The following is a 21556-nucleotide window of genomic DNA, read 5'->3' on the forward strand; positions in this document are numbered from 1 at the left end:
CGAATACCTCATCAGTTGCAGCCCCAAGTGGGGTGCTCCAGCGTAAGCGAGCCTCTTAGATGTGAGTGCTGAGTCCTGCAATGCAGAGTTCTTCTTGGAAGGAAAGGGAAATCTGAGAGATGAACAAATAACGAAGCCACCGAAATGGGCTGCTGTAATAAGGGCCATTAAATACAATGTAAGAAGCTCTTTTCTATACGGGGGGGTGGGGGGGGAGAGATAGGCCAGGATGCAAGTCAAGTGCAGCTGTTTGAGCCTCTGCCAGTGGCCTGATCTCACCAGAAAACTGAAGTTAAAAAACAACAAACTTCCAGATTCAGAGAGCTCTGCTTAGTACTGCTTTCCCCTGCTGTTTCCTCCCACCCCCTCGTCCTTTCTGTCCCTTTCTCCCCAGCGCAGGCACCTGGGTCGGTCGCCTGCTGCTTTCCCCTGTGGTTGGGATGCCAGCCGACAGCCCTGGCGACTGGAGCTCTGGGAGGCAGCAGCTACCCCTCGGGTCTAGCATTACGTCATCCCTTCTAGACCCAAATATATCGCGGCTGCACACAGACCTGCAGCTCCGAGCTGCCACTGACTTGAGGAGAGCTTACGCATGAAGTTAGGCAAGGCTGACTCACCGGGAGGAGGGAAAGGTTTTCTGCTGCTCTTCACGTTTCTGGGCTCCGAGGGGAGGGCAGGGGAGGAGGCTGCGGTTGTCATTTTGGGGGTGAGGGGAATAGAAAGATGTAGAACTGTTAGGGGTTCTCACTTAGGAGCTCAGGACTCACCCTCCCCTGCCCCCAACCTTGGTTATTTGAAACCCCCACCCTTAAAGATAATTGCAGAAAACATTGCCCTGCACAGGAAGCACCATGCAGTTCAGAGTTCTCTTAAGCTCCCCGTGTCGTCAACACAGTGACTTTGGACTTGCACCTTCACCTCATGCTCCCTTCCCCTTGTTCCATCTCTTCTATCTGCAGCAAAGATAAGAACACAGACCAGCCTCCTCCATTGTTCGTGAATATGCAATAAATCACTCGAAAACCTGCACTGAGTAAACTGGACAGGGAAGGGACCCCTAAGAACTGAGAGCTTGGCCTGCTTCCTCCAGAAGGCAGATTGTCCTCATGGGGCTATGTTTGTGATAGGCCTGGGGGCTTCTTCCACCTTCAGGGAGACTCCCCGAGAAAGCTGCTTTCGGGAGGGGACAGAACCAGAGACATCAGTAGAATTCCGGGTTCTTTTGTCAGTAGACTTGGGAAGCAAATGCTTTTCCTCAGTTTCCCCACCTGCACGTGTAGGGCAAACATGGAATCATGTGAGCAAAAGAAAGGGCACGGCTGGCCCTGGGTTCCTCCAGGCTGGGACTGATGCTGGGGGATGGCTGGTGGGTGGCATCACTTTCCTGAGGCTAGAGCCCCAAGCTTTGAGCTGGAGGAGGCCCATGTGCCCAATGTCCAAACAAGAATTCTGGAGTCACCCAGAGCAGGGAGAAGAAAGTGGCAGCTTCAGTTGCTGTTAGAAAAGGCTGGAGCCCGAGCTGGTTTTTCTAAGTGGATAGAGTGTCGGCCTGCGGACCAAAGGGTTCTGGGTTCGATTCCGGTCAAGGGCACATAGCTTGGTTGCAGGCTCCTCCCCGGCCTGGGCCCTGGTCAGGGCTCCTGCAGGAGGCAACCAGTTTATGTGTTTCTCTCACACCGATGTTTCTCTCTGTCTTTCCCTCTCTCTTCCACCCTCCCTAAAAATAAAAAATAAAAATAAAAAAGAGAAAAGGCTGGATATTCTATATATGAACCAGCTGTGAACACTTTCCACTGCCCACCATTACATCATCTCTCCTCTTCTTCCATGTATGCAGGTGGCCTTTTGGTGGCTCTTGGCCTACTTTCTATCTCCCCCTCTCCCTCTTGGCCAAGGCTCTAATGAAGGGCTGATTTAAGCAACAGTTTTTCTGGTTTATAATACTCACCTGTTCTGAAATATATAGTAAAAGACAAGAATATAGAGTTATTTTGTGACTTTTAGTTTATCTGTATGTTTCTCTTATTTTATGCTTATAATGTAATATAATATAAATTCACTTAAGAGACTATATTATTAAAAATCACTATAGACATAATGGATCCAGGTTAATCCTTATGTATCTACTTTACAAGATTTCCAGTAATAATTATTCTTTCTAGGCTAACTAAAATTTCCAATATGTGTCAACTGAAAAACTGACTTTTCCCCCAATGTGAACAATAACAATTTCAGGAGAAAAAAACAAAAAGAAAGGCTGGTTAATTCATCTGTAGGTCAACTAAGAAAGGCCAGACACGTGCACCAAGCATCCCACTTTCTCTTAATAACGTCCTAGGGCTTATGACCTATGCATTAAACCCATCTTGAACCCATATGTATTTTCAGTTTGAACTTTTTTTCTTGAGTGCATGTCACATGGCTTAATTCCCATTGGGTAGACTTCTATTTGTCATAAAACGACCTCTTTTAAGTTCTGCAGGTAGCTCTTAGCAATTTGAGATCTAAAGCTCAAAGGGGTTCTGTAAGTGGTAGAAATAATTTCTACCCTGACCTAACAGATGTTATGAGTGAACAGGTATTGTCTTTTAAATTATCCTATTCTTCCCCTACCCAACATGACCCTTTTTGAGGGTGGAGGATGGTTGTTAACCAATACCAATAGGAAAGTCCAGATCTGAAATGACCCAGCCAACAGCTGAGAAAGCACAGTCCCTGTTTTAAAGCCTTTACAAAAAAAATTAATTCTCCTGTGGCTTGTGAACACCTCTCATTTTGGGTCTCCCTGCTCTTGATGGACCATCTCTTTGGTTCTTAAATGTGGTGCCAAGTATAATATTTAAAAGGGCTGGCAGACTTTTGCAGTGTTTGACCTCATTGGAAATCTTGTTCACTTTTGAAAAAAAGAAAGAGGGCATTAAAATGCAGTATGAAGCCCATGACATTTTTGAGAGTAAGATTTTCATCCTGAGTTGGTATTTTCTGCAGTAGCCACTGGAATTTCTCCCCTCACCAAGAGCTTCCTGTTATTTTGGATGTCCACCAGCAGGTTAAAATAATCAGGGTGGGGAAAAGTTGTAGATGTTTACATAATTACCAACTTGGTCCTAGAGCATTCAGCAGTTATGACTTCCTTGCCCTTCCTCTCCCCGGACCCGTGGTTCTCAAACAGAGATGATTTTGTGCCTCAGAAGACAATTGGCAATGTTTGGAGACACTTTTGGATGCCACACTGGCTGGGGTTGGTGTTGTGCTACTAGCATATAATGGGTAGAGGCCAGGGGTGCTGCTGAACATCCAAAAATGCACAGATCACCCACTGCCTCGTTCCCCCTCCCGCCCCCAGGAATTATTCACCCCCAAATGTCAATAATGCTGAAGCTGGGAAACTCTGGTCTAGACTTTGAGGACTTGGAAAGAGGGTGATGGTGAGGGCAGCCATTGACAGTCTTTTAATGTGGTCCCAGCTGTCGTTAACCACTGCTTTCAGTTCTCTCTATGGAAAACATGAGAGGAAACAGTCATCATGGCTTCCATTTATTGAGTGTCATGTACCAAGTGCTGGAATTATTTCATCTTCACAATAAGCTCGCGCTGACTATACATTCTTTGAGAGCAGGGGCCTTGTCTGTTTCTCTCATTACTGTACACTTTATGTCTAGTACAGTGCCTGGCATGTGGCAGGCCTTTAACATGTGGATAAATGGAGCAATTATATCCATCTTACACATGAGAAAAACGAGGCTTGAAAAGACCACACAGCTAGTGTAAGTAGCAGAGTCAGGATGTGAACTGACCCTGTGTGACTTCAGCAACCAAATCCCTTACCTGCTGAATTATATCCTTCACTTGCAGCACTAGAGCGGTCTTCTGGCCTCTAAAGTCACTGGTGAAGGACTGAGGGGGGAGAAAGGAGTTTTTAAAAGAAGATTAAAAAGGAAGCACTTAGCTCTAGGTGAAAACTGAGGTAGGAAGAAAGGCCTATGGAGCCCTCTCTGCTTCTGAAGGGGTCTTCCCTTGTTTCTGAAGGCTGATTTTGGCTTTTCAAGTGTTTCCCTGTGTGCTGTCTGAGCAGCACATTTTGCAGAGGGGGAGACTAAGGCACAGAAGTTACAGGAGAGTGGGAGTGGATGAAGGACTGGAACTTCGGAAAAAGAATGCTCCAGCTCTGGGCACCCGCTGGTAGTCGCTGAGAAAAGGGCCGTGGACACTCAGCTCACTCAAATCCTTCCCTGACAGAATCAAGTCCGGGTAACCCCTTGGGCTTTCTACCCTATACAGCAGGCAAACGTGACTACACATCCCAGCAGCCACTGCGGAATCCGGCTGCACGCAGGAGCACCAAAGCGGTCCGCGTACTACAACTCCCGGCGTGCAGTAGGCGGGGCGGGACTACATTTCCCAGGAGGCAGAGGAGGGGCGGGAGGGGGCGGGCCACGGTGCTGCTCCCGCCCCTCCCCGTGCTCGCGCGGAGAGGTAAACAAACCGCGCGCGGGCTGCGGGCAGCGCGGCCAGGGCGGTGGGGCAGCAGGCACGGCGGGGCCGGGGGCGGACAGCGCGCCGAGCCGTGGTCGGGCTGGCCGGCCCCCGCCGCACATGTCCCAGGGCGGTGCCGGACTGTAGCCGCCTGCGGCGCCTCCTGTGGGCCGGGGAAGGGAGCGCGGAGAGGCCGCCACCGCGGTGCCCATGGAGCGGGTGCGAATGATCAATGTGCAGCGCCTGCTGGAGGCAGCCGAGTTTTTGGAGCGCCGGGACCGAGGTAACGGCTGGGCGCCGCCGCCGGAGCCCGCGCACTCCCGCTCCGCGCGGGGAGTGCGGTGCGGCGGGTGAGATGCGCGTGTGAGGAGAGGTGTGCGCGTGTGAGGGGAGATGCGCGTGAGAGGAGGGGTGTGCGCGTGTGAAGAGGTGCGCGTGTGAAGAGGGTGCATGTATGAGGGGAAGTGCGCGTGTGAGGGGAGGTGCGCGTGAGAGGGGAGGTGCGCGTGTGAGGAGGTGCGCGTGTGAAGAGGGTGCATGTATGAGGGGAGGTGCGCGTGTGAGGAGAGTGCTCGCGTGAGGGGAGGTGTGCCTGTGGAGAGGGTGCATGTGTGAGGAGGGTGCGCATGTGAGGGCAGTGCATGTGTAAAGAGTCGTGTATGAGGAATCGTGTGTGCATGAGGCAGTTGCGCATGTGAGGAGATACCTCTGACTACGCGTATGTGGGTGAAGTGTATGCGCATGTGAGGGGAAGTGTGCGTGTGTGAGAAGGCTGCAGTTGTGAGGAGGGTGCGCTCGTGAGGGGAGGTGAATCTGTGAGGAGTGTGCACACGTAAGGGGAGGTGTGTGTGTGTGTGAAGAGCGTGCATGTATGAGGAGGGTGCATGCATGAGGAGGGTGCATGAGTGAGGGGAGGTGTGCATGTGTGAGAAGGCTGCATGTGTGAGGAGGGTGCATGTGTGATGGGAGGTGTGCGTGTGTGAAGAGCGTGCATGTATGAGGAGGGTGCATGTGTGAGGAGGGTGCATGTGTGAGGAGGGTGCATGTGTGATGGGAGGTGTGCGTGTGTGAAGAGCGTGCATGTATGAGGAGGGTGCATGTATGAGGAGTGTGCACGCATGAGAGGAGGTGTGCGTGTGTGAGGAGCGTGCATGTATGAGGAGGGTGCATGTGTGAGGGGAGGTTGCATGTGTGAGGAGGGTGCATGTACGAGGAGGGTGCATGTATGAGGAGGTTGCATGTGTGAGGAGAGGTTGCATGTGTGAGGAGGGTGCATGTATGAGGAGGGTGCATGTATGAGGAGGTTGCATGTGTGAGGAGAGGTTGCATGTATGAGGAGGGTGCATGTGTGAGGGGAGGTTGCATGTGTGAGGAGGGTGCATGTATGAGGAGGGTGCATGTGTGAGGGGAGGTTGCATGTGTGAGGAGGGTGCATGTATGAGGAGGGTGTATGTATGAGGAGGTTGCATGTGTGAGGAGAGGTTGCATGTATGAGGAGGGTGCATGTGTGAGGGGAGGTTGCATGTATGAGGAGGGTGCATGTGTGAGGAGGTTGCATGTGTGAGGAGGTGCATGTATGAGGAGGTTGCATGTGTGAGGAGAGGCTGCATGTATGAGGAGGGTGCATGTGTGAGGGGAGGTTGCATGTGTGAGGAGGGTGCATGTATGAGGAGGGTGCATGTGTAAGGAGTGTGCATGTGTGAGGGGAAGTGTGTGTGTGTGAGGACTGTATGCGTGTGAGGAGATGCGTGTGAGGAGATGCACGTGTGAGTTCGTGAGGGAGCGGCATGTGGGAGGCCCTTTGTGAGGGAGGTGGACACACGTGTGGGAAGGCGCATGTAGGTCTGTGCAGGAGGATGAGGGCGGTGCAGGGGCAGGGAGCGGGTGGGAGCTGGGAGGCTGGAGAGCGGGCGCCTGGAGAGGGTGAACCTGAAGCTGGGGGAATGGGACCCAGGAGCCTGAGGCAGGGGTGGGAGCTGCACAGGCAGGGCTGGGAGGCCGGCTGAGAGCTAGGGCGGCGCACACTGGGGAGGGGCCTCTGGAGATCCATCAAGGTGGCATGATGGGAGATCCCGTTAGGGATGGAGACCAGAGGAGATGTCAGGAGACGGGTATGAAGAGTAGGAGCAGTGGGAGTTGTGGTGTCAGGAGAGAAAATGCCCTAAGACGAGGAGATTGAGTCATTTTAAGTACATGAACACGTGGGGCTTAGAAAGCCACCTTCTAGCCTGGGAAGAGTTCAAGGAAAGGGGAAATTGTGAGACAAGTGAAATGAGTGAGGTGAACGGTAACCTGGCTCAGCCATTAGGGTAAGTCAGGAATTCTTGGAGAAAACGACTTTGTTAGAGGGATAAGCGACTTGATTTAGAGGACGTCTCCACACACCTTCCAGGCGGTTGATTGGGTCTGCGTGTAATGTCACAGGACTGATGTCCAGGTAGGGACTGGGGATTTTATCTTCCAACCAGAAAGAACGGGAAAGTAGCGCCTCTTTTTCTTCTCCTGTTTGAACAACCTGCTACTGCAAGGACTTCAGCGCTAGGGATCCATGGAATTGGGTATATTTCTCATATCTTTTTTTTCCCCTCGCTGTCTCTTTAGAGTGTGAACATGGCTACGCCTCAACGTTTCCCTCCATGCCGAGCCCCCGGCTGCAGCATTCGAAGCCCCCACGGAGGTTGAGCCGGGCACAGAAACACAGCAGCGGGAGCAGCACCACCAGCACTGCCAACAGGTAGCAAGCTGGGGAGGCTTAGAGAGGACAGCGGGAGGGAGGGAGGGAGCACCCACTCAGGCACAAGCGCCAGGCCTGCTGACCGCAGGTCTCTAACACCAAGTGTGGAGCAACACTGCTCAGCCATATGGGTCCTTTTACCAGCACCTCTGGGGATGTGGCCCTTTTAACGTAATGAAGTGTAGGAACCATAACCTGACTTGGTGTAGAAGGGAAGGAATAGAACCTGGAAAGACAACCAAACAAGTTGTTCCTGTTATGCATGTCAAACATTGGTCTTGTATGTCATGGGATTGAGTGGGAGGTCTATGATTTGGAGGGGCAGTGGGCTGACAGGCTTTGCAGCGTGTGTACATGCATGCAGCGACATGCTAAACGTAAGCTTGGGCCCCGCTTTAAACTTGGGATGATCCAAGAAGAATTTTTTAAAAATCAGAAATATCTCAGGCAGGACATAAAGCAGAATTAAGGGTTTTGTTAAAGGAACAGACATATTGTATTAGGTGCAGTAGGAAGTTAGTGGGCATGGCCTGTTGGTTGTTTACAGATGAAGGGGAAGAACATGCTATGGTTTTGCCTTTTACTTAATAAGATTGAATTGGTAAGGGAGCAAAAACAGAAAAAAAAAGGAAAGATGCTTATTCTTCAGTCAGAACAGACCCCTAGAAAATGCTTGTCTGGATGTACTCAGACACAGTTGACTTCTATTTTTTGAAAATTTTTGGTGGTGACTGGCTGTCTTTTCAGTGTTCTTGTTCGAGAGGGCCAGTGAATTCTAAGGATTCATCTCATGAGAATTTCAAAAGGCTGTCTGAAAAGGAAATCAACTGAGGCTGCCTTTTCCATGGATGAGAGGAATTGAGGTGTTTCCCCCTGAGTCCCAAAGCTTTGTCTAGGCAGCGGTTCTCAACCTATGGGTCGCGACCCTTTCACTGGGGTCGCCTAAGACCATCGGAAAACACATATATAATTACATAGCGTTTTTGTGATTAATCACTATGCTTTAATTATGTTCAATTTGTTACAATGAAATTGGGGGTCACCACAACATGAGGAACTGTATTAAAGGGTCGTGGCATTAGGAAGGTTGAGAACCACTGGATATAAACATGCATTTTTGGAGGGGCAGAGAGCAATCTCTGAAGGCTTTGGAGAATGCCAGACAAGCAGTTGGATAGTCACTTAGGAAGGCAGCAGGACCAGGGGCTCTTACTGATTGATGCAGGAAACCTAAAACTCCTGTAGAGGAGAGAGCTAGAAAGGTTAGATTTTCCCATTCTGCATTTATAACATCACTGAAGCAAAACTCTTCTCCCTTTGACTCGTCTATAAAGCTGTATGTTTCCTTTTTTGGCTGCTTTTCTTCTTCAAGATTATTCTGTATTTTTTTAACTTACTTTAAAAATAATTAACCATAAGCTTAATATACCGTATTTACTTTTATGTGTGGGTCTAGAGCAGTGATGGCGAACCTTTTGAGCTCGGCGTGTCAGCATTTTGAAAAACCCTAACTTAACTCTGGTGCCGTGTCACATATAGAAATTTTTTGATATTTGCAACCATAGTAAAACAAAGATATATATTTTGATATTTATTTTATATATTTAAATGACATTTAACAAAGAAAAATCAACCAAAAAAAATGAGTTCGTGTGTCATAGGTTCGCCATCACTGGTCTAGAGGGTTTATTGTGGTATAGTAGGTTTGGGATGAAAATATATAATATGATAAGCATCATTTAAGTGTAATGATAAGCAAAATGTAAGTGTAAATTTTCTTGCTCTTCATAGTTTCTCTGGTTAAGGAATCAGCAATTAAGACCTATATTCAATAATTTGTGTGTTTTTTCAATCCATGGGTGGATTTAAAAAAATCTTTTTTTTAAAATTTGGAGACCTGAGAAGAGTACCAGATAGAACACCAGACTTGGATTCTGTCATGCTACAAGTATTTATTGAGTCTTTTATCTAATCGAAATCAGTTATATGACCTCATTGCATTTTCTCCCTGCCCCTTGACATTCTTATTTTTAAAATAAGGGGATAGACTACATATTCCCCAAGGCCCTTTCTTCCCTCAAATTCTATGACACTGATTTATTGACAGTTTTAGAGATCAGTTCCTCTATTAGTTATTCACTCTACCACCCCATCATTTCAGATGTGACATTTTTATTAACAGCTCAAAGATTACAGAGACATAAACAAATGTGCATTTCTAGATTTTTACCTATTATGTTACAGGTCATTAAGAAGTCTTTGTCATCTTTTGACTCCTACTTTGCTCAGCTTGGGGTTTTGACTAAGTGGTATTTCTCCCTCATGCTAGTGTTCCTGTCAGGATTCTACTATTGTGTGTGGGACCACAGTGCTAATTACTGTGTGTTTTCATATAGCATGTCAGAAAATTTGTAAAACTAGAAGCATTCTATGTTCTTACAGTACCCAAGGGAAAATAACTACATGCACATTGGACCACCTAAGACTAAGGAAGGTAATTTTTCATGGGAATATAAGTAGAGAGAGAAATAGATTTTAGAATATATTATATCAAGGTTCTCTCATGGGTGAGATTTAAACTGGGGCCTATAGATAAAAATTAGTATGTTAAAGTGAAACACTAGAAATTATTCCTCCTTACTGTTTTTTTAAAAAAATTTCTGCTTCATGAAGTAGGGGAGCCAAGAATTAAATTCCAATGCTGGAGTACTTGGGAAATAGTGTTGTTAGTCCTTTTGTAAGGGGAAACTGTAGACTTCCTGTTAACTTGAAGCTTATTACTGGATTTAATAGAGATTTTATTATACTGGTTACATAAAGCAGAAAGAAAGAAAACTTGTAAAAATTTTCCATTTATTAGTAATCTGAAACAAGGAAAGGAATAGAGTCGATGCGTATATATGTCTTATTTTCCTGACAAAAAAAGCTATCTTTGTGGAAGTTTTTCTTCCTGTCATGCATTTCAAACATTGGTCTTGTATGTCATAAAATTTGTTTCCTTGACATGGCAACATCTTTAAGATACAGTGCTGATTGAGTTTTTCCCCCTAATAATTTCAGATATAATAAGATAATCCTGATATCAAATGTTATTGTACAAATTTATGTTGCTGGTTGATTCCTAATAGTATACATTTCTATTCCTCCTTTCCCCTAAGTCTTGAAATCTTCTTTTCACAGAAGTACAAAGGAGAGAAAATAAGCGCTATACTGTAATGTTATAAGCTGCCCCCTTGGAAATCCCAGTAATTTTGACATTTGGAATCTATGATACGTAATTATTTTTTAAATACGTGGTCGACTTTTCTGTAGCCTTGGCCCGGGGCTTCTGGCACACTGCCTGAAGTCACCCTTGCTAAGATGGTACTGCTATGAGAGAGCCTGGCTACAGTTGCTATCTGGCTTATTGAGGAGCATCAGATAAGCTCAGATTCCCAGATTATTCACTGTTTTGTTTCACAACGGAAAAAATATCTCAAGATCTGTCATCTTTAAAATGCTGCTAACTCTGTGGCTTCAGTGTGTAACACTGATTTCTTCCTCAGTGTCTCTTCGGTCTGCCTCCCCTCTTCATTACTACCCTCCTAATCTAAGACACCATCATCTCTCACCTGGACGACCGCCATAACCTCCTAACTGGTATCTCTGCAACCACTCTTACCCCAGAGATAATTCTGATGTCTCCTCCTATCTTTTTGCCCGTACTCTGTTCTCTGCTGGGGAATAATTTTTCTTCCCCTTTGGCCAATTTATCTCTGCCTAATAACACTCTTATTTCCTCTCACTCATAACTTCTTCAGGAAAGCTTCTCCTCACCCGCAAAAGTAAATCAGATGTTCACATACCTCATAGCACCCTTATTTTTCCTTCTTATAGTATGCAGAAATATAGTTACCTGATTGATTAATTCATGTCTCATTCGCTGTGCTAACGCCACGAAGGCAGGAATTGAATCTCTTCTACTTAAAAATGCACCCCCAGTACCTATCACGGTGCCCTGTATACGGTAGATGTTTCTTAAAGAATGGAAGGTTTTAAGACTCCAGGTAGACTGTTAGTTGAAACAGACTTTCTCTTTTGTGCTGCATACCATATTAGTCTCTTGAAGGAGAAATGATGGAAGAATATGCAACTCTTACTTTAGCAAACTCTTTGATTACGTTGTATTCTAAAGATGTTAATGGTAACATATTTGGAAAGGAAAACAATACATAATATTTGAAGAATAAAAATCTTCAAACCACCAGTTCTATAGAATGTTACAATTAATTTTAAAGAACACTTACCGTGTTCTTTGTCATGTGAAAACAAAATCTCAAACTTTGTGTATGCAAAGAACCATATGTCTGTCAAATATTGATATGTACCTGTGACATATGCATAGTAATTGCATTATTTTAAAGTGATCTAGAAAGTAGTGAGTATACATTTATGTTTGAATTTCAAGCTGATGAAAAATTTCTTCTCTTTAGTATCTTGAATGATTAACACAGTCTGTGTGATATGTTCTGTGATATTGTCTTCCACTAAAATCAAGTTTAAATGAAAAATTCTCAAGAATTATTTATATACCTCTAAACAAACTCAGACTTTTCATTAAATGCTTCATTGAAGCATAAGTTTGCGGTTGCTGGGTTTCTTAAAGATATATTCCTCTGTGGAAATATCTTTTGAAGGAGACTTAAATGATCTTGCCTTGTAAGTCAGTAGGGTAACTGCTTCTGTTCCTATTTGATGAGAGGCCTTTGCCAGAATATTAAATATATGATGTGGATAAGATCACAAATCATAGAAAGAGAATTCAAGATTTCATCTTGCATAGTTCTCTGCTTTATGAAGGTAAGATTTTACCACTCATTTTATGATTAAAGCACATGTGGTCTAGAGATGGTAAGTGATTTGCCCGAGCGTGACAGGTATAGGTGATGGTTGACTTTAGTATCAAATTGGATTCTAAGTGGTATATACTAACTAGACAAGATTGTTGACCTGAAGAAAGCTTTCTCTTCTAAATTTCTTCTTACAAATGAATCAGCATTGCCTCATTTTGAATATAGCATGATTCTTTGTTATTTCTCAAGTGAAGACTGTTTTCCAGATACTAATTTAATCAGAGAGGCTGGATGATATGATTTGACAAAACATATTTCTTTCTTTCTTTTTTTATTGCTTAAAGTAATACAAAGGGTATTACATATGTGTCCATTTTTTCCCTCCTGCCCTAGACAGTCCCCTAGCCTCCTGTATCCCCCAGTGTCTTATGTCCATTGGTTATGCTTATATGCATGCATATAAGTCCTTTGGTTGATCTCTTACCCCACTACCTCCTGTCCCCCAACCCTCCCTGGCCTTCCCGCTGCAGTTTGACAATCTGTTTGAGGCAGCTCTGCCTCTGTATCTATTATTGTTCAAAAGTTTATAATGGTCTCTATTATCCATGAATGAGTGAGATCATGTGGTATTTTTCCTTCATTGACTGGCTTATTTCACTTAGCATAATGCTCTCCAGTTCCATCCATGCCGTTGCAAATGGTAAGAGTTCCTTCCTTTTTAGAGCAGCATAGTATTCCATCGTGTAGATGTACCACAGTTTTCTAATCCATTCATCTACTGATGGGCACTTAGGCTGTTTCCAGATCTTAGCTATGGTGAATTGTGCTGCTATGAACATAGGGGTGCATATATCCTTTCTGATTGGTGTTTCTGGTTTCTTGGGATATATTCCTAGAAGTGGGATCACAGGGTCAAATGGGAGTTCCATTTTCAGTTTTTTGAGGAAACTCCATACTGTCTTCCATAGTGGCTGCACCAGTCTGCATTCCCACCAGCAGTGCACAAGTGTTCCTTTTTCTCCACATCCTCTCCAGCACTTGTCGTTTGTTGATTTGTTGATGATAGCCAGTCTGACAGGTGTGAGATGGTACCTCATTGTTGTTTTGATTTGCATCTCTCGGATGATTAGTGACTTTGAGCATGTTTTCATATGTCTCTTGGCTTTCTGAATGTCCTCTTTTGAAAGGTGTCTATTTAGGTCCTTTGCCCATTTTTTGATTGGATTATCTTCCTTTTGTTAAGTTGTATGAGTTCCCTATAAATTTTGGAGATTAGGCCCTTATCAGATATGACATTGGCAAATATGTTTTCCCACACAGTGGGTTTTCTCGTTGTGACAAAACATATTTCTAGACCCCATTTTTGGCCAATAGTGCTGAGTATTTAGTTGTAATTTTCTTAGTAAATCCTGCCTTGTTTGTTTGTTTATTGCAAAAAGTGGATGATGGAACGTGAGCTACATTAGGACAAGGACTTTGTAATGTTAGAGTGTTTATATTCTCAGTGTAGATACCTAATAAATACATACTAATTGAATGAATGTTGAGAAGACTTTTAGAGAAACTTGAGCTTAATTGATTGTTTTGTGTGAAACTGATCTCGGGATGTTTGATATTTTCATTCTCATTGTCAGTTTATTTTAGCAGGTACACTTATTGGAGACAAAGTTATGTTTGTTCAACATCATTTGAAGTTGAGGCCCATATTATGAGAAATAGCTGAGTAATGTGTTTCTTTTATTCTTTAGCAAATATTTAAGTATCACTAGGAATTTAATATTGATTTGGTAAGTACCAGTATGTGCTGTTTGAAAAATAACTTGGATCTTAATGGTCAAGTAAGTGTAACAGGTGTGAGGCACTGTCTTAGAAGGTGAAGGTCTCTTATTCTGCTTGTCCACAGGAAGACTTGAATGTAAATGGTTATAGCATTACTCATAATCACCAAAAGTTGGAAACAATTAAAATACCCATCAGTTTGTGAATGGATAAATCAAATGTAGTATGTTTATACAATGGAATATTACCCAGCAATAAAAAGAAACAAACTACTCATACATATAACAAAATGGATGAACCACAGAAACATTATGTAAACAAAGTCAGATACATATGAGTACATAGTATATGATTCCAAAACTATAGAGATAGAAAGCTGTCCAGTGGTGGGCTGGGGATGGGAGTGGAGATGGACTGCAAATGCACGTGAGGGAACTTTTGGGATGATAGAAGTGTTCTAAAACTGGGCTATGGTAAAGGTTACACAACTGCACAAATTTACTGAAGCTCATTGAACTGTACACTTAAAATGGGTGAGTTTTATATTATTTAAATTTACACCTGAATAAAATGGTTTAAAAGAAAAGATTAACTGTTCTTATTTATTACAATAAGATAATGAAGAGCCTTGAACATGTGACAAATCCTAAAAAGAACTAAAGGTGGAATGAAGATTAAGCAGATTCCTTTAACACTTGAAATAAACTAGTAAGTAGGGAGTATAGCTGGTTAGAAGAAGGCATCTCCACTTTCCTGAAGCGCCCAGAGCAAGAAAATTGAGCTATACTGCCAACCTCACCTCCCTCACTCCCTTTGACAACCACTCTTCCGTGATTCTTTGAAATAGATGTACAACATAGGTGTCTGCTTCTAGTACTATAGGGAGAAACAGAGTATATTAACAAAAATTAGGACCAACTTCAAAAAAATGGACTTTATATTTATTATGGGTAATGCTGTTATAATTCATCCCCCCCCCCCCCCCCCGCCAACAAGTACTTGTTGAATGTTTTTTTCATGCCTCTTTCCCGAAAATATTGAATTACAATTTGGAACTCAAGTGAATAAGGAGCATTAATATTTTCTCCATTTTTATAGGTTTTTAGAATGTTGCTCTGTAATAGAATGTTATAAACTAATGAAGTAGTCTAGATAATTAGTGGTGTATCTTCTTAAATTTCCTGTTTTAACCTTTGAAAATATGCTTAAGAGCAGTAATTGTAATCTTCAAAATTCTCTATAGTTTCCAATATTGTTCTCTCACCTAAGAAGTGATTATTTCCCTAATAATGTATAAACTTTAGTATATATTGGGTGCTTCTTAATTTCTGGCATTACTAACATTAGAAAGCAAGCCAGGTATATTTATCTTAAATCCTCTTAACATTTAAAAAAGTAATATATGTAACATGTATGTAGTAATACAAAGTTATATGTATGTTAAACTGGCTCCAAACCTCTAATCACATGGTTGGTCTATCTGGCATGGTCAGCCTCCAATGTGAGTCATCTCTTTAGCATAAACTCAAGTCGGGGCCAGGGCCCACCATGAATAATGGAGACATTGCTATCACTTGGGAAATTCTAAGGTTTTAGAAGCTCTGTCTCAGGAAGTTGGGACAAAGACAAGACAAATTCTTTATTGTTAAACTGATACTTTCCATACATTGTTGGGTTCTATTTGCTAATATTTTGTTAAGAATTTTTATGTCTATGTTCACGTGGGATAGTAGTCCATTTTTGCTTTGTTTTATTTGTTATCCCAGTGTAGTTTCTTTGTCAGGTTTTTGGTATCAGGGTAATAATACTGTCCTCAAAATGAGCTGAGAAATGTTCCCTCTCTCTTTATTTTTGGAAAGATTTTTCTGTAAGATTGGTATTATTTATTCCTTAAGTGCTTGGTAAAATTTACTAATCATGATTTCTGGCCTATAGTTTTCTTTGTGGGAAGGTGTTTTTTTAATTACAAATTTAATTTCTTTAATAAATGCAAGTCTATTCAGGGTTTTTAAATCTTCTTGAGTCAGCTTTAATAGCATGTGTTTTTAAGAATTTGTTCATTTCCTCTAAGTTGTTGAGTTTATTAGCATTAAGTTGTTCATAATATTCTCTTATCCTTCTAATATATATAGGATCTGTTGTGATAGGCCCTCTTTCACTCTTATTTGTACATATTAGTAATTTTTGTCTTTTTTTCTTCATCAGTCTTAGAAGAAGTTTATCAGTTTTGCTGATTTTTCAAAGTCAGCTTTCAGGTTTATTGATATTGTTTCCTGTTTTCTGTTTTGTTCACTCCTGTTCTTGGCATTATTTCTTTCTTCTACTTCAGAGTTTTTTATTCTCAGCACTATTTTGGGCCAGATAATTCTGTTTTGAGCGTCATAGGTTGTTTAAAGCATCGCTGGCCTCTCCGTAGAAAATGCCAGTAGCGTGTTCCTAGTTGGGATGATCAAAAATGTCTCTAGATATAATAGAATGTCTTCTGGTGCACAAAACAGCTCACAGTTGAGAACCATTGCTTGACTTCTTTTAGTTCTTTTTTTTTCTTTTTCTAGCTTCTAAAGATGGAATCTTAGGTCATTGATTTTGGGCTCCTCCAGCAGCAACATAAGGATTTAAAGCTAAACATATTTCTCTAACTACTGCTTTAGCTACATCCAACATATTTGTTAGGTTGTGCTTTCATTATTTTTCAGTTCAGGATATTTTCTAATTTCTCTGCAGTTCATTATTTGATTTGTGACACATCTTCCAAGTAATGATTTTTTTCTACCAGTAGTTATGTTACTATTATTGATTTCTAATTTAATTCCATTGTGCTTAGAAAACTTACTCTGTATGATTTTTGTACTTATAAATTTATTTTAAAATTTGTGCTTTACAAAGTGCATAACGTAGGAATATTTATGTAATATGCTGAAGGATTTGTCAAAAACTTAAATTAGGGTGTTTGCTATAATTGAAAATGAATTGATTTTTACAGAATTTAGTTTATATGTAATTTTTCCCGTTTATTGAAAATGTACATATAGAAAAATGTACATATCTTAAGAGTACAGCTTGATGAGTTTTCCAAAGGTGAAGAAATAAAATATTACAGACTCTTCTTAGAAGCCATTCTCTTAACTCTTTCCAGTCACTTTCACCCCCTCCCTGATTTTTGATACCATAAATTAATTTTGCCAGTTTAAAACTTTATATGAATGGAGTTACACAGTATGTATTTTTGTAGGTTTGCCTTCTTTTATCCAACATTATGTTGAAATTATGAAGATTCTCCCATGTTATTGCATAGTAGTTGTTCATTCTCACCTTTCTATACAGTCTTACTTTATGTGAATATCTCACAATTTATTCATTCTACTATTGATGGATATTTGAGTTGTTTCAGTTTGGAGCCAGTGAAAGGAATGAGCATTCTTTTGTGTATCCTTTAGTGAACATATATTAGTTTGGTGTATTCCTATAAGTGGAAATGTTTAGTCATAAGGTGTGTATATATTCAGCTTTGATATACAGTAGGTCCTTGGGTTACATCGGAGATCCGTTCCTACGGCACGACATAACGCGCCTACATAAGCACCTACGTCACTCACATGGAGCACATCCACAGCAGTAATGAAGTGAAACAGTAAAAAAAATTTAAAAAAAGATAACAATTCTTGACCTTTACTTGTGATAAATAAATAATAAAAAACATAAAGCACATATGTACATACATCGAAATGACAGAACTTTTTTTTTTTTATAAGTAAATGGGAGTTGGCGACATAACCATGAAACGACGTACGTCGAGTCCGATGTAACCCGAGGACTGCCTGTATAAGGTTTAAGCAAAATTTTATTGTTTTTGTTATGTATCCTTTTAGGCACTTGCTTTTTTGTGGTCTTAGTTATTGTGGTGATGTGGTTTTGTCATTGTTAAAGATAGCAATAAATTTCTTATGGTGCATTATTTTCTAAAAGTCTGCAATATTAAAAAATATTCTATATCCCCACTATATGAGAATGTATTTATAATTGTATACTTGTATTATTGTACTAATGTTTTATAAATACAAGATAAAGTTTAAGAAGAATAAATATAAATAGCAGTTTTACTATTCCACTAATTCTTTTTCACCTCCTTCAGGTATATACTTTGCAGACCCTTTCTCTAAAGTTTTCTGTTTTTCTTGCCCTTTGAGTGTGTGTGTGTGTGTGTGTGTGTGTGTGCATGTGTGTGTATGTATGCATGCATGTATGCATGTGTGTATATGTATATATATACACACACATATATGTATATATATGAAGTATAAGCTTTAGGATACAGTTAGGAGATATTCATTTACTAGTAGCTTCATAGGATATGTTCTTTTCATTGTGGCGGGGGGCAACATCCATTAGGCACTTCAGGATTAGAAAGTAAGTGAAAGAAATATGTTGGTAAATTGGGAGTTGGCTCATTAATTCAACAAATATAGAGGTCTTTTCTTTTACAAGAAGTGAATATTAATTCTGAGAATGGGGGCTTTTATTTTCCTTCCATGGTGGCACTACTCTTACTATATTGTGCAGTTTCAGTTCTATGCTTCATTTTATTGACTGCCACCAAACTGCCCCCTAAAGAATTAAAAGTTTATATATTGGAGCTGTGTAGTAGTCAATGAAAAGTCGCAGATCTGGTTGAGTTAATGACTCCCAGTTAAATAGGGAATGTATTAACATGTCTGTCTTATAGGGATGTTATTTGTGAAAAAGATTGCCTGTGATTCAGTGGTAAAATGATAGAAATGCCATTCTCTCTGTCCTTGGAAGTTAAGCATTCAGAGTAAGGATGTCTGAAAGAAAGGCAGTTAATTAGTGTTTGCGCTCAGAGGGGCATTTTATTTGGAGAAGAAGAGTGGGTTAACCAGATAGGTTATTCAGTACATCTCAACCTTATAGGGAATTTATCATAATTGAATATTTCAGTGGCACATTATTGGAAGGGCTTGGTTGGACACACAGGTTCAGAAGAGCAAAGAGATTGTTTCTGAGTGTGGCAGTATGTGATAAGTTCAATTACTCATTTGTTGCTAGCATTATTTAGATTATTATTTTCTCTGTGTACATATAGTTAGGCATCTTTCTCTCTGTCATACCCTAAATTTTGTACTGTCCTCACAGCTGACTAAATAATAAAAATATCAATCTTTTCTCTCAGTTTCTTTTTTCATCATTATGGTGGTTTGTTTATTTTCAAGCTAATTCTGGGTGTTACTGGGAACCTGTCATTTTGTCCCAAGTAGTATACATAATACTTAATAATATCAGTACTTATTAAAAATAATAAGAATATTTGCAGTAGCTAACGTTTCAGTTACATATGAGGAAACTGTTAATCAGCGAGGTTAGAATTTGTCCTCACAGCCTAAGACAGCTTTGAACATTTAAGATACTCATTATTTGTTGACTTGAGATTACAGGTAAAGAACAACCATCAAAATAGGAGTAAACACTACTGATGCAGTTTTTTTTTTAATTTGAAGAACATGGCAGTATGATAAAGATTTGTACATATGTGATCATTTTTGCTTCTGAGTATTTGGAAATCTTGTTTAATTTTGCTAGTGGTATAACTAGATATGGCATGTATTTCCTGGTTTGGTGAAAAAGTTCATATTCTTAGCTATCATTTTATATTTTTTAGATAGAGGATAAATGACAAATAAAAATCTGAGAGAGGTGAGAACTTGCTGTTAAAATTTTGTTCACAGCAGGGGGACAAATTATGTTCTTTTGGTGCTCCTTTGATAATAGGCTCAATATAATATTGGAATTCAACAGTTGGTTATCTTTGGGTATATTTTGTTTTTATGGCCATATATGGGATTGCCGAACTGTTTAGAATACATTTATGGTACACAGTCTACTTCTTTCTAAATAGATTGTTACCATTTATTACTTACTCTAGTATTACATTGTTTTCATTTTACTTTTTCTGAGTTTTCTTCTCAGATAATGGTAATTAAACCAAAACTTAATAAGAGGGAGTGGGGAATTTTATTATTGATTACCCATTCAAATTTTGAATAATATTTCTTTGTTTTAAATCTCCTTAAAATGCCTTTTTCCTATTCTAACTTATTGACTTATTTTGACATTTCAATCAAACAAAAAACAACATAAAACTTTTTATAAATACATATATGATAATAGATATTTAGTTGTAATATAATTTACTTATTGGGTATTGAACTCTTGAGTCTCTGTTAGACTAAAAGTTCAATGTTTTTATAGTTTCTTCCATCTGAATTGTACATATCTTTGCCTTTAATTTGGCTGAACTCTTGAAGAATCCTAAGATTCTTTTTTTACCTCTTTTAATGGAGAAGTCCTTGAATTAAGATAATCTCTTAAAAATGAATGTCAGTCTTTTTTATCCTGTGTCACATGGACCTTATGAAACTGCCAAGGAAGCAAAAGATGGACAGGAGACAGTAACTCAGGGAAGCCTTTTGGCTCTTGAACTAAGACAGTGGGTAAAATTTCCACAAAACTATGAGACTGACAAAAACGCTCCTATTGTTAAAATTTAGAAATTTGATTATTAAACATCCATTTGAAAAATCAGATTAAAGTAATCAGTAATGTAATATTGTGAAGGCATTTAACATTAACCAGAATACACTATATTAAATGGTTAAAAGTTTTAGTTCTAGTGATAGGAGCTTAAATTCTCCTTTATAGAAGTCCTGCTATTGTTAATGTTAAATTATTGTAAAAGTAATACATGTTCATTCAAGAAAACTAGTATAACATAGTCCTGATAGTAGCTAACTTTAGAGTTTATTATATTCTGTCCAGTGTAATCTTGTTTATTCCTCATAACAGTAATATGAGGCAAGTATTACTGTTTTTCCTAGTTCGTAGATGAGGAAACTGAGCACAGAGAAATTAAGGGACGTTAACAAGGCCACACAGTATTTGAACCTAGGCAGTCTGGCCGTAGAATCTGTGCCCTTCAGCATTCCTTGTCACCAGGTGGTTAAGAACTTGGGGTTTGGAATAAGAAAGACCTGGGCTTAAATCATGGCTACCACTTATACTCTTGGGACAAGAGCATCTCTCTTGACTTTTCTGATCCTTAGTAATCTTGTTTATAAAACAAGGGCTATTTAGGGGATAAAATGAGATAATGTATGTTAACTGGTTGGCACATTCTTTAGCAGACACTATGCTTCTCCAATAGATGGTATTATTATAACAAATACTGATAAACAAAATGAAAAAAAGTCATGAAAAGAAAACAACCATTGTTAGCACTTTGAGGTATATCCTCCCAGTCTCTTAAAAATGTGTTCCCTTATGTTGTTATTATATTTTCTGCTTATGTTATTTTTCTCTCTTATAACTTTTCCTTGTTTATATTTTACACAAAAGGCAGGAAGACTTGAATTTGTCTGTGTAACTTAGGAGTAAGGCAAGGCTGTTTCAGCTTCTGAGCTGCCAAAACCTTTTCTCCCCATGCTTAGGAGTAAGTGGAGATGGAAGAGGACAGAGAAGTACATACACTTTTTTTTTTCTCGTTTTAAACAAAAATGAGGTTATATGTGAATTAAAGTTTCTGATATAATGTCTGCAAATCAACAAAATGTGGGATAGTAGAAATAGAAAAGAACATGTGCTAGTATTAACTTTATTAAAATAACAATTAAACTCCAGTTTCAGACTATTTAGAGATACTAACTGAAAATACTATATCTGAGTG

The 21556-nt window shown here is 40.4% G+C and overlaps 1 protein-coding gene across 3 annotated transcripts in view; it reads left to right on the forward strand.

Moving 5' to 3' along the window:
* MXI1 (MAX interactor 1, dimerization protein) overlaps window positions 1-21556 on the forward strand; it is a 69699-nt gene that overhangs the window by 13310 nt on the left and 34833 nt on the right. For 2 of the 3 annotated variants that reach the window (XM_059661353.1, XM_059661352.1), the window contains exon 2: window positions 7078-7210. In XM_059661353.1, coding sequence (XP_059517336.1) covers window positions 7078-7210 — 133 coding nt within the window. Of the gene's footprint in view, window positions 1-4481; window positions 4760-7077; window positions 7211-21556 lie in introns of those variants that run through there. The other variant, XM_059661354.1, reaches the window with a different exon arrangement.

Source organism: Myotis daubentonii, chromosome 13 (assembly GCF_963259705.1).
Source record: "Myotis daubentonii chromosome 13, mMyoDau2.1, whole genome shotgun sequence".
Taxonomy (NCBI): Eukaryota; Metazoa; Chordata; class Mammalia; order Chiroptera; family Vespertilionidae; genus Myotis; species Myotis daubentonii.